General features: G+C 36.7%; 1 protein-coding gene across 1 annotated transcript in view; it reads right to left on the bottom strand.

Moving 5' to 3' along the window:
• Positions 1-16,194, bottom strand: part of LOC114660586 (vacuolar fusion protein MON1 homolog B-like) — a 32,831-nt gene extending 16,637 nt beyond the window's left edge. The window contains exons 1-3 of the mRNA XM_028813361.2: positions 15,807-16,194; positions 9,825-9,918; positions 930-1,676 (exon numbers count right to left, since the gene is read on the bottom strand). Coding sequence (XP_028669194.1) covers positions 930-1,676; positions 9,825-9,900 — 823 coding nt within the window. The 5' untranslated portion in view covers positions 9,901-9,918; positions 15,807-16,194. The remainder of the gene's footprint in view (positions 1-929; positions 1,677-9,824; positions 9,919-15,806) is intronic.
• Between the last annotated feature and the right edge of the window lie 2,406 nt (positions 16,195-18,600).

Below are 18,600 nucleotides of genomic sequence, written 5' to 3'. Positions count from 1 at the left end.
CTGCTTATTCTCAAGTAGAACAATAATACATTGTAAAACTTAATATACAGTGGGTATAGAAAATAATCACCCCCCCCCCCTTCAAAATATTCACATTTTGTGGCTTTGCAGCCTGAAATGATGCACACAAAAAATATTTCACTAACTGTACTTACTCAATGCAACTTATAACAGCCAAGTTAAAGATATAATAGCAACAGGTCTGAAAAAATTATAAACTCTGCCATTATTTTGACTAACAAGTCTCGCTTGTCTTCTCATTTGCCCTGGTCCATCCTTAGATCATGACTATCACTGTCCTGAAATTGTGGGTAATACCTAGAGCTATGGGTCACACAGATATGTCTTCCATTTTCTAAAGGTTATCTAACATAACTGTCAGGTGCATTAAGGACAGAGTCTCCCATACCTGCGTCAAGACGAATGTTAACAAATTCTTTAACGGTTGTATAGTGGGGCTAAAATTCATGTAAATGAGACAGAAAGTAAAAAACAATGTGCTACTAAATAGTACATTTTAAGAAGCCATCCTAAATCAGAGACCAAAAAGGAATGTACCAGGACAGAATACAGTCTAGTAGTATCCTCCATTTGCGTTACAGGCTAGACTGACCCCATTCAATAGTTAAATTAAGAAACTCAAATGAAAAAATAACATTTATTCTAAGCCTATCTGACAATCCCTATAAACTACTTTGTATGATGCAGAAAACATTAAACCAGTAAAATGCTTAAATTAGTAACAGGAGACCAATTATTTATCATTAATTTCAGAACATACTGTGTTTTAATCTGATCTATTTCTTTCCTCTTTCTACATGACAATGCAAATATTTTGCTAAATTAGTAATGACCTTTTTATTGAATAAATGGTTTTCATTTTTTGCATTATATAATTAACTGGCTAAACAAATGTAACCCATACATACCAGAGTAGATGGATCGAATCACATTTTCACCACTTTGGACAAAGGACACGAGAGCCATCATGACTCCCATGGTGGAAGACAGTGCCTCCTCATTGCCATAGCGAGAGTAGATGGGTTTGCCAGCCTCACTGAGCACAAACACGTGTTTCCGGTGTAGTCTCCAACTTTCTGCGGTTACATCTTCATCACGGTGGGAAAGTGCTGAGGAGCCCCCACTTTGCTCCAAAAGAGGAGAGGAAGGGCCTGACATTCTACCTCCTGGACCTTCTATATGGTTTCCAGTTGATCCAGCTAGTACAGGGGCTGGACGCCCAAACTCGCTCGAGTCCTCCAAAGTGTTATCAGTGGAAACAGAGTCAGATAAGTCACGATCTTCACTGCTACCTTCATCTTCTATATCCAGTTTTCCTAGTTCACATTTATCCTTTTGGATGCACTCGTCTTCCTTTGGCTGCACTTTACTAGCCAAAGAAAATGTTGATTTATAGCTATCCACTTCATTGAGTGCATTTTGCATCTGCTCACCTTCCTGATCCAGGGACTCTGCATGTAAACCGCCACATTTGTCTTCTTTCTCATCATCATCGATGTTGTCAGCTCTTTCTGCAATAACTACTTCAGTTTGTTTTTCAAGCAGCTCATTGTCAAAAGAATCCCTTTCAATGAGAGATGGTCCATCTAAATCAAGTTCTGAATCTCCAACATCGAGTGTAACATTTGTACTAATAGGTGCTGGCTCTGCATGGTCTACAATTAAAAAAAAAAAAAAAAAATGATTTCTTGACGTTGTGGATTCACTTAATGGACTGATTAAACCAAAGTTTGAATGTTAAAGATATGCATCCAATTGCAAAAGCAAAGAACTTATTTATGTCATGGCTAATTGATCTCTTATAACTTGATGCTAGTAACTGATTACTAATACTTATCACTTCAGCATGGGGTGGGCAATGTCGGTCTTGGAGGGCTGCAGTGGCTGTAGGTTTTTGTTCCTACCCAATTGCTTAATTAGAAACCAATTCTTGCCAGTCTTAGACCTTATTTAATTTTATGGCTTGTTAGTCTGCAATGTTAGGTTCATATATCATAGATTTTTTCATTTCCAAAGATATCACCCAAATGATTTGAAGCCTCAAACGAATGCTTTTCAGTCCATCACATTTTTCTGTTAAGTGTTTTGTTGAATCAAACACAGGAGTAAATGGAGACAAGTTAGATAGAGAACCTCTGGCTCCTTGCTCATTTGCATATTATTGATATCAAACAGCCATTAAAACAGTGAATGCAGCTGTTTAAGACTGACATAAGAAATTACAGGTGGGAAACCTTAACAAGCGAGACAACTAAAATGAGGCATCAAAATGTCAACAATATTTGACAATCAACAATAATTGACTTCTCATTAAGAAACTGGGTTGGAACAAAAACCTGTAGCCACTGCATCCCTCCAGGGCCGACATTGCCCACCCCTGCTTTAGCACATGTCTATTTAAGTTATTAGCCGGAGAAACCTATATAACTACACAGTATTAAATAATACAAACCCCATTAATATTAAGCCATCTCTGCACTAGTATAAAATCATAGTCATTATATAGTATGTTTACTGCTTGTGTTTGTGAACCCCCACTTATATACCTAATAAAAAACAGTGTGTTATACAAAGTGGTTTTGTGTTGTTTAGGTTTAGATCCAAGAATATACCAAGAGGTGGTGGTGTTACAACACAGACTGTGTACTATAAAGAAAAACTTTACTATAATTCATAAAACCACAGAACTCCAAAAGATAACGGACTAAAATAAAGAAGACACCTACAGTTGTACTTGAAAGTTTGTGAACCCTGTAGAATTTTTTATATTTCTGCATAAATATAACCTAAAACATCATCAGATTTTCAATCAAGCCCTAAAAGTAGATAAAGAGAAACCAGTTAAACAAATGAAACAAAAATATTATACTGTACTTGGTCATTTACTTATTGAGGAAAATGATCAAATATTACATATTTGTGAGTGGCAAAAGTATGTGAACCTCTAGGATTAGCAGTTAGTTTGAAGGTGAAATTAGAGTCAGGTGTTTTCAATCAATGGGATGACAATCAGGTGTGAGTGGGCACCCTGTGTTATTTAAAGAACAGGGATCTATCAAAGTGTGCTCTTCACAACACGTTTGTGGAAGTGTATCATGGCACGAACAAAGGAGATTTCTGAGAACCTCAGAAAAAGAGTTGTTGATGCTCATCAGGCTGGAAAAGGTTACAAAACCATCTCTAAAGAGTTTGGACTCCACCAATCCACAGTCAGACAGATTGTGTACAAATGGAGGAAGTTCAAGACCATTGTTACCCTCCCCATGAGTGGTCGACCAACAAAGATCACTCCAAGAGCAAGGCGTGTAATAGTCGGCGAGGTCACAAAGGACCCTAGGGTAACTTCTAAGCAACTGAAGGCCTATCTCACATTGGCTAATGTTCATGTTCATGAGTCCACCATCAGGAGAACACTGAACAACAATGGTGTGCATGGCAGGGTTGCAAGGAGAAAGCCACTGCTCTCCAAAAAAAACATTGCTGCTCTTCTGCAGTTTGCTAAAGATCACGTGGACAAACCAGAAGGCTATTGGAAGAATGTTTTGTGGACGGATGAGAATAAAATAGAACTTTTTGGTTTAAATGAAAAGCGTTATGTTTGGAGAAAGGAAAACACTGCATTCCAGCATAAGAACCTTATCCCATCTGTGAAACATGGTGGTGGTAGTATCATGGTTTGGGCCTGTTTTGCTGCATCTGGGCCAGGACGGCTTGCCTTCATTGATGGAACAATGAATTCTGAATTATATCAGAGAATTCTAAAGGAAAATGTCAGGACATCTGTCCATGAACTGAATCTCAAGAGAAGGTGGGTCATGCAGCAAGACAATGACCCTAAGCACACAAGTCGTTCTACCAAAGAATGGTTAAATATGAATAAAGTTAATGTTTTGGAATGGCCAAGTCAAAGTCCTGACCTTAATCCAATCGAAATGTTGTGGAAGGACCTGAAGTGAGCAGTTAATGTGAGGAAACCCACCAACATCCCAGAGTTGAAGCTGTTCTGTATGGAGGAATGGGCTAAAATTCCTCCAAGCCGATGTGCAGGACTGATCAACAGTTACCGGAAACGTTTAGTTGCAGTTATTGCTGCAAAGGGGGGTCACATCAGATACTGAAAGCAAAGGTTCACATACTTTTGCCACTCACAAATATGTAATATTCGATCATTTTCCTTAATAAATAAATGACCAAGTATAATATTTTTGTCTCATTTGTTTAACTGGTTTCTCTTTATCTACTTTTAGGACTTGAGTGAAAATCTGATGATGTTTTAGGTCATATTTATGCAGAAATATAGAAAATTCTACAGGGTTCATAAACTGTCAAGCACAACTGTACATAAATTGTCTTGATAGGATATCAGGACACCACAACAGGTTTAGTGTGTTCCAAAAATGATGGAACTACTTTGGAGGGATACAACAAGATATTTCCAACAGAAACCCAATCATTTGGTGTTTTGAAGATGATGGTGAAATTACCGTTTAGGGTGTTGCTCCAAAATCTCTCATACACAGCCAACTGGGTTTAAATCTTCTGAATTATATGGCCAAAATGTATAGTCAAACCATTCATTGATCATTAGTTCCTGGTAAAATGTATCTTCTGTCATCCTGGAAGATTCCACTGCCACAATATTATAAATACTTTACCATAATAAATTTGCAGATTCCAAATCTCTTTATATTTAATCAGAATTTGCGTTGAGTTAGGGGATTAGTATACCTAAACCATGCCAGACAAAAAATCCATATCACCAAGTCTTAGAAACACAAAATACCTCCACCTGTGATCACCAACTTCTAAATGTTCAGAGAATAAGCTGTTCCTCACTGACTGCATGAGTGTACCTGATGTGTGGTTGTTTGATATTGCACAGGGTTGTGTTAATTTATTGTTGCTGGCATTATTCTACAGTCTGTAGAAGACAAGCAAGAAAAAAATCTCTTAGTAAATTGTAAATATGGCAATAACAAAGCTCACAGAACTTTCACTGCTGGAAGCATTCGAGCCTGAAGAGTTATTTGGCTTGTGCTACACATGTACTCATTAGATTGTTGAAAACAAGGTTAAGGATGACTCATTTGACCAGATGCATATAGATACATATTTTTTAGCCAAAAAAACAGAGCTATGTATTTATTCAATTCTAACATCGTCAGTGGAAAGTTATGGTATTTGTGGTTTTGTCTATAGTTGCCATTAGCCAATGATAACTTCCATGAAATTTAGCAGTCTTCACCATCCTGATGGTAATAGTAACAAATTGAGCAAATTGGTATTTTTTTTAGTATTTTACATATGACCTTAAGCATGAAAGGGCATGAATAGTTGCTTACAGTGACAGAAAAATTATTTATCCCCCTCTTGCTTTTATCTGTTATTGCAAGTGTTTGACACTGGATTACGGCCGTACTAGTAATCTTATATTAATCGTAAGTACAATTACAGCTGCTGCGATATACTAATCACAAAAGGTAAAGATTACTGCACTCCAAATAACACTCCCGCTATGTCAAAGATAGGTGGAGTGGTGGGTTTGAGGCTAGGGATCTGTGCAGTCAATTGGAAGGTGAAGTGATTCCACTCCGTTGGGACCTTGAGCATGTCCTTTAACCTGCAATTGTTCTGTCCTGGGTAGGATGTCAACCTGCATCCAGGCACTTCAGCCACTGTAAAAAAAACAAAACAAAACACAACAACCCTAACACTGTTCCATTCCATTCAAACTAGTATGGTGCTAAGGTGTCACCCATTACATGGTTGGGTCCTAATTTGGGATCCTGAGGTGCTTCATTGTGTTGTGGGTGCAGCGATGCACTGTATCAATGCATGCTCCCAAACTCTCTCCTCTCTCTGTGTCAAAAAGAGCAAACTTTCTTAGTTTGCTTAGTTTCTTAGTTTTAGTTTTCTTAGCAGCTCTAAACAACAAACGGACAGTGTAACCAATTAATAGAGTGTGTGTTAGTGAACTGGTGAATAATGATTTTTATCAAACTGAATTGCCTTCATTTAATTCCAAATGTTGGACAGAAATGTTAATGGATCTGAAAAAAGTTGTAAAATATGCAAACACAACTAGTTCATAGTCAAGTAGAACTATGGAATGATATTAGTGTCTAAGAATTCATTGTAATGTTGAGGAGTTTATGTGGAAAAGCAGATTTTTTTCCAAGCAGCATACTGCCCCCTAGGCTGATAACCGGGACTCATCTGCTCAAGAATTGAGAGATGCTTTTGCAGTATATGACTTATTGGAGAAGCAGCAAGTATGTATCATTACAGATAATGGGATAATCATAAAGAACACCATTGTTTTCAATGACTGTTCTCCACTCCTTTGGCCAAAAGTTGTATTTAGTGATAGGGGAGTTCACTGTGATATTTATTCTAAAGCTAAAAACTGGGTATACCATGATGCTTATGCCGTCACGATATCTTACGTTCAACATTCACTGCCTAATGTGTATGTGAGCATACGTACAGTAAACATGAAAAATATTTAGACAGTGAGATTCTTTTTGATTTGATAGGGCTGTGTGTATATTCTAGAACATTCTTGCGAAATTGGATTGATGCACTTTCCAGAGAACAATACAGTAGTCTTTCGTTTGTGAAGCCTGCCGTCTACCTATTCAACAGCAGAGTCTTAGCAAATTAAGAAACACAACACAGTCTTTCTAAGATCTCTAAAGAAAATGATGCTCTTGGACTGCCAGAATGAAGATTACGATGACCCACAAACACAATATTTTCTTGTATTGTTGATCCCAGAATCAAGACAAGACATGTCAGTAAGGGCAAAGATGAAGCTGTCAAGACCAGATTGTCCACTGTGAATTCAATAATAACTAGTCATGATAACTATGATTATATAGTGGTGACAGAGTCCTATACATTTATTACATAATGAATTTTTAAAAAATTAGTTCTACTTAATTGGGCCTTAGTAAATAAGGCTTTAATTATGAATAAGATTTTTATTATACTTTTCTGAATGAACAACCCCAATGATCCAAGAGTGTGCGCACAGTAACAGAATACCAAGGTGAGAATGCACCAGTAAACAAGACAATGGAAACGTTGGAATAAGCTTCTTTGAGCAGAACATTATTTAACTCCCTCTATGCCAAGACTTGGCATTAGTTTCTGAGCTTTATTCCTATCTACTGTTATTCTACTCTTGCCAGAATCCTTTGGCCTGGTGAAAAGGAACACAAAATTAAATTTTTAAAACTCTGCAAGCTGGCGCAAAAGTACAGGGCGAGTCAAAATTATGCTAGCACAAATGTATTATTTTTATCTCGACTACACCTTTCCAGGTTGATGGATAGGTCATGGTGGACCATTACCACTCCCCTATTTTGACACCCTGTGATTTCTGGTTATGGAGTATGGTGAAGGAGCAAGCGCGTGTATAGCAGGAAAGTTTGTGATATCAATGACCTGAAGGATAGAATATGGACTATGGTATTATCTATTCCCCGTGAAATTTGTGTCCAGGCTTTAAATGGTACTGTTGCTCGCTGATTTTTGTGTGTTGAACATGATGGCAAACAGGTTGAGACATTTCTATAAATGATCTTGCACATATGAAGCATGTTTTGTGTATAAATTGTTTCCGCCATTCAAAAGTTTACATAATTTTGACTCTCCCTGTATTTGTAAACACCAGCCAACATGTTCTCCATCTGAAAGTACTGGAAGGAAAGTTGTCACTTGTTTGTATTCTCCCATGAGGCCAAAGAGTGCTGACAGGGATAGTTTCTAGCCAAAAGCCTTTAAATGTTTTCAGGTCTTTATTAAATTATTTAGTTTCTAATGAAAAAAGTTGTTCTACAGCAACTGAAACTGTGTTAAATAGTAATTTCCTCTTATAGTTTAATAAACTGATTGTTGGACTTTGACAAAAAATTTAAATTTAACTTTATCAGCTATTCAATTGTGGAAATTGTGTTCATGCATGACCACACTATAATTCTGCTTCTAATAAAATAAAGAATTTGTAATTAATCAATTATAGCAGGTAGTCCAGATCCTGAGGCAGCAAAAAACAACCATAAAACATCACATTGTCATCCATAATGACTGTAACTATAATGATCTTACAGTGGAGAGCCCTTATACCAGACATAATGATGCCCATATAAACAGAAAATTCTATTTCTGTTTCATCGATCCACAGAATTTCTCCCAAAGGATTTGGGGATTGTCTAAGCACTTCTGACTAATACAAAACCAGTATTTATATTATTTTTAGTTAGTAGGGGTTTCTGGCCTTCTACTCTCTAATTAAGTCTATTATTCCCTAGTTTCTTTCTGATTGTGGACTTATGAACAATAGTGGTTGAAGTGGAAAAACAGAACTGTTAGTACACCCTGTGGTTTTGGCTGTTGACAATTTAAACAATTTCCTTAAGTTTGCCCCCCTTGGAGGCCTGAGGGGGCAGTGTCACGGGTAGAGAGTCACAGGAGAGTTGGGATTAGTCCCCTTGGAGGTCTGATTGTTATTTTGTTTTTTAAATTATGTTTTTTTTGTGGAGCTAAATTCAGATATGCACCTGCATGCATACCAGAAGTGTCAGTACTCATAAGGGCAGAATGGGGTATGATACAGAGCAGCACTGATGGGCAACTACCTTTGCTGAGGCAACAGAAGCCTGAAGTTCATTGCATATCTTTTTTAGTATCCTTTGTGAGTTCCAGGATGATTTAATGCAGAGCCCTCAGATTAAGTTTGACACAGCAGCCACTCTAAGAAAAATTCATTACTGTTCCAAGTTTTATCCATTTGCCGATTTTGGCCCTCACTGTAGTTCGGTGGTGTTCTACAGCCTTAGAAATAGACTTTGAAGCCCTCTTTCCAGACTGATAAACAAACATTTTTTTCTTGGCCTCTTCTGGAGTTTCCTTGGATTGTGGCATTATGCGCTTGTTTAAACATTTGTTGGCAATCTAACTAAATAAGTGGAGTTTTAATTAAACAGGGCTTTATGCAATTAATCCTGGCTGTGTTAACCAGATGATTCTATTAATCCCTTTAAAAGGGTTATTAAACCAAGGGATACTGACTTTTTCACAGTACCAGCAAGTACTGGATAATTTTATTCATGAGATAAATTAAATAAGTTGAAAATGTGTTACTTGTTCACTCACATGCCCATTATCTAATACCAGATTTTGGTTGAAGATGTACAAAAGAGTAAATTAGGATGACTTCATTTTCTCAGTCAAGTCCTTTATTTTGCCAGTTAGTTGTTATGCTTGTATGTTGTTGGATATTCAGATAAAAGGTTAAAAATTTTAATATTTTAAAACAGCCATCCAAAAGACAAATAAAATGATAAATTAAGGTGTCATCGAGGCAGAGAAATACAGTAGTGATCCATCAGGAAGAGGATTATCCTTACAGAAAAATAAAAGACAATGATGAAGTGAAATTCCCAGCAGGACATTGTAGGGGAAGTGGATCAATGAGAGTATAGTCAAGGCAGTGTACTTTATGTTTTTGGAATTTGACTTTACAGAGGACTTTTTTGTTTGCACAATCCATGAATAAAACCATGACATTTAAAAGCATTGCAATGTCTGTTTGCACTCTACACAGTCCAAGACATTCAATAAACGCTACTTGTTGTACAAATGGCCACGTGATAAATCAAGAAAGGGAACTCTGCTGACATTCAAACTCTCATGATTACCCAGCAAATATTACCATGCCTCTTAAATACATTTAAAACATCAGACTAGTAAAGAAACACAGAAAAGATTGGCAATTCTGAAGAAAGTTAAAAATTGACCTATAAGACAAGGGCTGCACCAAGATAAGGACTTAGACTGCAGTGCTTCCTCATTCTCTGGATGTTTCCTGTCCATGTCACCATCCCAGAACACCTGTGACAAAACAGAAACACATTCAGAGGTTCAGTGACAGTCAGTAATGTACTTTAATATAAAGATCAATCAGGGTGGAGTGAGAACAACTATGTCACAACCCTCACCAAATACAGGAGGTTATTGACTCATCACATGACACAATCTATCCATGTCGATTAGATCATACATACACTGAAAGATAAAAGCATTTCCATTTTTTGATGGCGTCACTTTTAGGAGTGATTCCACACCTCCACTGGTGATTGCTAGAATAAAATGGGTTAGGAAAATGAATTATATTCTAGCCTTTCAAAGATCCTGGGGAGGAGACTGTGTATAGCTAATAAAATGCAAGTACTTATTGACAGTGTTCAATGTAACTTAGATATGCAATCTGCATAGGAAAGGAGCAAGTGTCCCATGTAAAGTAAAATAGTTTTATAGTGAGGGGGTGGAGAGAAAAAAATCAACATGAGTTATAAAAAAGTAGCAAAATAGAAATAATTATTGTTGTACAGTAACTTACTCTGTACTTCCTAAGTGGGGAAATAATATAATCATTTGTCATTTACATTGGTTTTGATCAAAGCACAAGCAATGCCTACTTCAGGGATCTCGCTTATAATGAAGAGACACCTGCAAATTGGCCTCATTCTGCTTGCTGGTGTTAGCTGATACAGAATGCGAGAAACTCTGAGAGAAGCCATCTGTACTCTGTGGCTGGGGACAGACCTAGTGTACCTTGTTCATTTTGTGGTGATTGACAGCCTATCAGAAAAACCAAGCCGAAAATGGATGGATGGAGTGAAATATAAAAATGACTGAATGTGTCTCTTATTGAGCTAACCATAATTTGCATATGCAAAGTACTGGTATCAGGGAAGAATGAAAACTAAAAATAAATAAATCTACTACATAATAAAACGCTAAGGTCTCTGTGTGTATCCAGTCCTTATGAACAATCAGATTGCTTGGTTTGGCTTTAGTGACACGATTGAAAGATGAAGTGCAGATGTAAGACACACCATGAGGAGAAAAGTCATAGAAGGCACACTGAGAGTCGCCTTCAAAGACTGAAAATATAAAAGCGAACAGGAGGCGAGGGAGGCACCTCAAAAATAAAGAGTGTGTGAGAATGAGTCTTTAGGGGAACGGGCTTGAACAGTCAAGAGAGGTTTAGACACATGAGGATACTGAAGAAAGCACTAAAGATACACCTAGAGCAAGAAATAGCACAGGAGAAAGCAAATATTTTAAAACTATTGTATTACCCATCTTTGACAGGTAGCATGGCTAGTTAGTAAGTAAATAAATAAATAAATAATAAATAAATAAACTGCAAGAGCCACTAACTGTTGGATGAGACTCTGTACATTAACAAGGCTTCATGTCATTTCATTAATGTTGTTTTTATTCACCTAATTAAGCAAAAAATTCAGTTAAATTCACTAATTAATTTCAATAACAATAGTACCTGTAATGGATTCTCAAGACTTTAAATGAATGCAAAGGGCCGGTTTTAGACACACTTGACACAACTTAACTTTCGCAAAGATAGACAGATAAATTATCAGACTCTATACAGCAGAGAGTTGCTTAAAAAAAAAAAAAAAAAAAAGAGAAAAATTTACTAAATTTGTCAATAAATTATGCTTGCTATTGAAATGAAAAATGTGTCCAATAATGTTCAACATGACAATTCTGCAATTCTAGCACAAGCACATGAAATTATTTCAGGCTTGTTGCATATGGCAAGGTACCAGTATGCCAGGCATCACTGTCCCAAAATTTGTAACCAAGGAAACCAACTTTTCTTCACATTACTGCAATTATGTGCTACATGGCAGGCTTTCTCTTTGTACTTTCACGTAAAGCCACAAACATTAAAGCAAAAATTAGAACACATAGTATGCTATAGACCTGCAACATTTCAGAAAAACTGAATCCACAGAATAAAAAAAGTGATTTTGACATTTTTAAAAATCAACATGTTCCCCACTAGATATCTAAATCACAAGCCTCAAACAAGATCAGGATATGTGCTTAGGTACACAATGATTTTGTTAAATAAGTGCAAAAGATTCCTATATAATGTAACATGTCTTTAAAAAAAAAAAAAATAATAATAATAATACAATTTCAGTAGACACAGTTGGTTGGGAATTTTCATGAAGCTTGGCAGAATAGGAGACACAAACAACCAATCAAAAAAATACAGTATACATATCCTGTATTTACTAGAAATAGTGTGGGGCTACACCAGGATGCATCTGCAAAGGAAAAAGGTTAAAGGTTACTTTTCATGCTGAAAAGCAAAGAAGGTAAAAGACACAATGTTTCAGCTGTATAGCTTTCATCAGATGTCAAAATAAAATATATAAAAATACTCAGATCTGACCATCTTACTGCCATCAATAGCCCTGTTATTGATTGCAGCAGTTCTTCAGTATCCAAGCCAGAAGTTCTTATTTGTGTATAGGGAGTTGTTGTTTGTTTAAATTATTTATCTCTCTCAAGCATCTGTAAAGTTCTAACTTCCCCTTGAGGATAAATAAAGTAAATCTATCCATCTATCTATAAGAAGCAATGTAAGTTCATCACATACAGTCATACAATCTCTCATTGTTTGACAGATCAGAAGGTTTTCGATAAAGCATGCCATCACAGTCCAAAGGAACCTCAAACCCGTCTTCTTAAATTAGAATCTGTGAAGGTGACAACCCAAATTACTGTAATGTCTCTGATTTACAGATGGTTCTCTGAAAAATTACAAAATGTATGTTTTTCCAGACACAAAAAGCATGATCAGGGGAAGCAGTCATGCATGTCTGGACTGTGCTCCACCTTATGATCTTTTCGATATGACTAATATAAGGCACTGTGTTGCAAAAGCTCATTAAAATAATTAACATAACTACTTTTTCACTCCATACAGTTTCAACACAGCAAATGTAGTACTACTTATGCTTTTTAATACCATTCATTCATTAGTTTTCTGGTTGTAGGCAGGTCCTTGTCATGGAATGCTAGCGCCAAGGTTTCCTATCTTATACCTTCATTTTCACACTCTAGTATGTTTCATTCTCTTTACTATTGCCCTTTAGCACCATTCTCTGCCTTTCTTGCAACTACTTTCCTCTAATCTCTCTTCGATGATATCTTTTCATGGCCTGTCACACCCAAGTACATGCCATCTCCTCTATCTTATTTGCCTTGTTCGACTCAATGTCCTTTCCTTTCTAACTTTTCTCAGTACCGTCTCTTTCTATCCAACTTATTCTCTCCATTTTCTCCAATACCACATCTTGCAGGCTTCCAAATGTTTAAAATAAGCTTTCTTTAACATTCAGTTCTCTGCTGCATAAAGTAAAACATTACACTAGTTCTTTTTCAGTTCACTACTCAAATTACTAGTTAGGAGAACTTTTCTTCTGTTGAATGCATGTTTGGTCATTTACAGTCTCAATTTAACTTCTTTCTCACAATAACCATCATCTGTTATCAAGCTTCAAGATATTTAAACTAACTCACTCATTAATTCTTTTTTTGCAATCTCCATCATATCTTCCAAATCTTCATAACAATCATAATCTAAAATTCTCTGCTGTGGTACTGACAAGAGTCCAAAATAGTTTGTGGCTTATTTATTGTGTTTGCTAGACCACTCAGTCATCTGAAAATCCAAATATTTTGTTATAATTTCTCTACCAATGTTTATTTCTGTACCCAACAATTTTCTCTTCTATTTCTCTCTCAGTTGTTTCTTGCCTAAAACACTGAAAAATATAAAACTTTGCCTAACTCCACTTCTAGTGATACAAGGGTCTGTGTGGCTTCCTCACCAAGTTTCACCCTTGCTGTCTGTCTCTGCACTTCGATCTTTTTCAGCTCTTCCAATACACTTTTAAGATATTCATCAGTCTGATCCAATTTACTCAATTTAAAGACTTTTCGTAACCATCAAAACAGACAAAGACACCTTGCCCGTTCACAACGGTATGCTCACTGATGATTCTCAACATTGCTATTGCATTTCTTGTTCCAGGATCCATTACTAAATCCAGACTAGTCCCTGATGATGTATACTTCATCTTCTTCTCTATTCTATTATTTGTTACCTTCAATTGAACTTCTGAGACATGAGATTTCATGCTAATGTTGTAATGGCCTTCAGAATTTGCTTCTATTCCCAAATGTATTATGATGTTTTCCCAAAAGCCATCTGTTCATACTGTCTTTTCCCATGTATGTTTTTGTAAATGTTCACTAATCAATTCACTCCTTCTACTCCTATCATTTTGACCCTTATATCTAGAGTTCCATCTGTTCTTTCTACATTTTCTTGGCAGCTTTTTTATCTCTTGATGCAATGATTCTGACCTTAACTGGTCTCTGCCAAGCTATTTTTTACTTTTCAAACTAACTTCTTGAGGGCCTTTTCATACAAGTCTCTGCATCACATCGTAAAATCAAATCACCCAACATGTTAAAAGTATTTTGAATTTAGTCACTAGATTTGGTTATTTTTACCAAGTTTCCTACAAAGAGAAAAAGTGACTTACTATGTTTCTGTAAGATAGCAACAAAACTTCCGACCTGGAAACCAAAATGATATAGTGGTCAAATCCCAAAAGCAGCTTGCCATATGACTGGGATGCAAGTTCAGTAAAGGATGCGAATAACCCTTTGCTCAGGAAACTCACTGGAATTCACCCTCTGACAACGCCTCAGATGAAGCTGAGCATTTCTCAACATACACAAAAGTGGGAACACATTTAGCGAACACTTCTGTCAGTGAAAGTGTTTAACAGTCATATCTTACAAGCAGAAACAGTGCCTGAATATGTACCCATCAGCATTTACAAACTAGCCATTGGGTTATAAGCTGTTTAGAAGCTTCATGTTGGCTGGTGATATTCAGCAGATATCACTGCAAAACCACAAACCCACATTAATTCTGCACATTTAACAGAAATGGTCTGCATGAAGGTTTACAGAAAATTAGCACAGCATTACAATTCTAAAATCTTCCTGCAAAAAACACCACCATGCACTGCAAACTCTATAATGCATAATTCAAGACCAAATTTGGAGAGTTGAGTGCAGTTCTGGTTACCACACTATAGAAAGAAGAAACAGCAGGTCTAGAAGATATGCAGAGAAGAGCAAACAATTACCTTCTTTGTCAGGACATGCTATACAGTTCTTGAGCTAAAAGACTGGGACAATGTGAGATCTAAACAAGGTCTTCAATATCTCAAAGTCAATCCAGCAGAATTTTTGATAAATATGCGACAGTCCAGTAATCCCTATAGTAAAGAAGCAACAACCTCTGGCGACCACTAGGTCTAGGACAATTTCAAACTTAAGACACCGGGAACGGTCACCGATGCACATCTTTCCGAGTTTACATTGTGACAACTGTACTTATCCTTACAATTGTTTAACTGGGTTTACGAAGATACTGTATTAATAAAGAGAATGGTGATGCGTACAACAGGGTGCACTTGTTATGTTATATCAATTCGATTTCATGCGTTGCCACTTCAAGCTATTTTCTTTTAAACAATATAATAATACCATAAGTACATGTCAATATAGACAGCCAAAACCGAGCTGAAACACGTCATCGTGACCGGAGTCATCGATCACTTCACAAACCTAGCATTCTATGAAAAAGTGAATTTGACATGAAAGTTTACAATATGAAAGATTTAAACCGCACATTGACCATACAGTTTACTGAACAAAATAGAAATTTGTTGCTAATGACATACGCCGATGTTAGCAGAATGATATTCGCTAGAACGATAAAGAAAACACTTTCAATGCTCGGGTGTCGACTCGCCGAACTGGCCACATACTAATGCCGGGTGTAGATACTGATTTCGTTTAATGCCGCTTACCTTGTAAATTTAAGCGTACGCGAACGAACCCTTCGTATAGCACTGCGTCACGCAGCTGCAACAACAGCAACTGCTTCAGCGGCGACCGATAAAGAATCCTGAGGATAAGTTGATTACGTCTCCTTTCCTAACCGAGTCAAGTGGTTTTAATCGGATTTCTTCAGGAGCTGAAACCGGGCCTAACAACACTGTGATCCCTCTCAAGCTATCTGGTTACATGGGTTGTTTCATGATCAACTGATATTAAAAGAAAAAAAAAGACATTTAATTTCTAAAATATAAATCTTACAAAACGACACCTGGGTAAAATTCCTACTATACTCAAATAAATAAATAAATAAGTACATTTGACAGTACAGTACTACAATAATACAACTTCCGGGATTGTATAATGATGATCGGCGTAAGCATATAACCAATGAAAAGAAGGTAACTGAGGACGAAGGCGGGCACAGCGGCACCAATGGCATTTTACTAATCCAATCGAAAGGTTCGGTGGTAGGCTAGTCGACCAATCCAAATATTTCTTTTAAAGGACAGGCGGTCTACTTATTAATTAAAAAAATGTAAGCAAGCCCTGAGAACTTTGTACCGGGCTGAGAATATGTTTGCCAAAAAGTGGATGCAAGGTCGCGCAGAAATCTGTCTGGTAGCTTGACAAGTGTGAGTTTATGAGTGTAGTAGTTAAGGCTTTCTTTTTTAACTGAAAGACGTGGGGTCTGTTCCAGACTAAAATGAAGAGCAAGTAGTCTTAGAGGTTTAAACAGATTACATTTTGGGAGTCCGAGCCGGCAGTAATCATTCGGTGCAATTTAAAGCATATCACTCGAATGGATAAAGATAAAGCACGAGATGGCGCTAACACCTCGGCTAAGAGACGCACTTTATTCAGATTTGTTATCATCAAGGGACTTTCTTTAAGAAAGTTTATTTTATTATATGGTTTAGTTTATAAAATTTTTTTATTATATGGTTATGTTCTAATAATAACAATAATATTTTGCATTTTGGAACATGTGGTATAACCCAGACTGTTGTGCCTTTATTTGATGCAACACTTTATACACTTAAATAATTTTGAAACAGAGATGTACTTGAAATTCAGCAAATCCTGTGATATACAAACGAACTGCATACCTGTATGTAGTATTTTCTGAGTGTCCAGTTATTATTTCAGACTAGATTGACTGTATCTGACCCTTTCAGATAGTGGCTTTTACATTACTGGACAGAAAAGAAACTCTTCCATGCTGTTGCCTCTTGGTTGAAGTGTCCAGGGTTCAATTTATGAGTCAGGTTGCTGCTTTTGTGGAGTCTGCACATTCTCCTTTAATTTTATATTGGTTTCTATATGGATATTCCCATTTCCTTTCTTGCCACACTATAATGTGTATATGTTAGGTTAATTGGTGAGTCTAAATTGTGTAAATTGTCCCCTACCCAGTTATGAATCATGATTTACATGTGAGGCTGTCAGGATGGGTTCTAGCAAAACCTAAACCTTGCACAGGTTTAAACAGGTTTATCTTATATTGCTTCTAAGCCATTGTAATATGTTTCTACATAGTCAAGAATTTATCATTTCCATGGGTCACTAAGGGACTTTGTTGTCCATTGTCAGATTAAGCTCTAGACTTGAAATGACTCCGCAAGAGGCATTTCACTTGGTCACTCGACTTTCCCCAAGTACACAAATCAATAGGTATAGGTAGAAGGAAACACGGCTTTATAATAATTTATTGTGTTGTGTGTGGAAAACAATGTAAGTGGTACCACCATAACAGCTGGTGTATAGTCCTGGAAGTAACGCCAGAAAATGGCAACCAGGCATTTATTGTTTTGAGAGCTCAGGTGATGTAGTGCCTTAGGTGGGGTGTTTAACTGGTGTGGAATCCATTTTAGTATGAGCTCTTGCATTAATTCAGTCATTAATGGAAATGATCATGATGTCTTAACTGTGGATAGACATTAGGGGTTTATTATGAATGTGTTTATTTACAGACAGAATTCCTCCCTCTATACATTCTTCTATGCATCTCCTGAGCCTATTTTTTCAGTTCTAAGTCACCGGATGTCAGTACTTATCCTAGAAGCATTTAGTGTAAAGCAGAACTCAACCTTTAAATCAATGCAAATTGCCAGTCTTTTGGTCTTTGGATTGTAAGAGTACACTGTAGTCCTCTGAGGAAACACACATGAAAAATGGAAGAGAATGCAAATTCCATCCAGCAGGCAACAAAGATGGGAACGGAGATGGACAAGATACATTTCTATCGCAGCAAAAAAAAAAAAAACCTTACTGAGTGCAATTTTTTTTTATGTTTGATAAATAAAGAGGAAATAAAAAATAGAGTGTGGACCTGATGTCTCTTCAATTTCGTAGTTTTGCAATGACCAAAGAAGAAGTAGCACTTCAGTAGTAAGGATGAAATTTGGCATGTTCTATAGAGCAGCAGGTTGTTTTTTTTTAACTCTCTCTCAACTGATATAGAACAGCATGTAAGTAGAGGTTAGAGCTCTGCTAACTACAGCACTACGTCTAGGTGGATGAAGAACAGACATTTGAAAACAAGGAGTTAAAATCCTCTCTTATGCCATACTGTAGCATTGCTTGCACTGTATGGTTTGAACTGCATTGCAAACAACAGCAAAAGTAGAGTTTGCACAACAGTTGTCACAAACTGTCAGGAAGGTAGTGGTTTTCAGTGAGACAATCTAAAGAGCAATTTAAATGCACAAGGTTTACCACACATTTTCTTTCCATTAATTTCTGGGCTTAATTTCCATCCAAACT

Source organism: Erpetoichthys calabaricus, chromosome 11, assembly GCF_900747795.2.
Source record: "Erpetoichthys calabaricus chromosome 11, fErpCal1.3, whole genome shotgun sequence".
NCBI classification, from domain to species: domain Eukaryota; kingdom Metazoa; phylum Chordata; class Cladistia; order Polypteriformes; family Polypteridae; genus Erpetoichthys; species Erpetoichthys calabaricus.
This window is presented reverse-complemented; position numbering and strand designations above follow the sequence as displayed.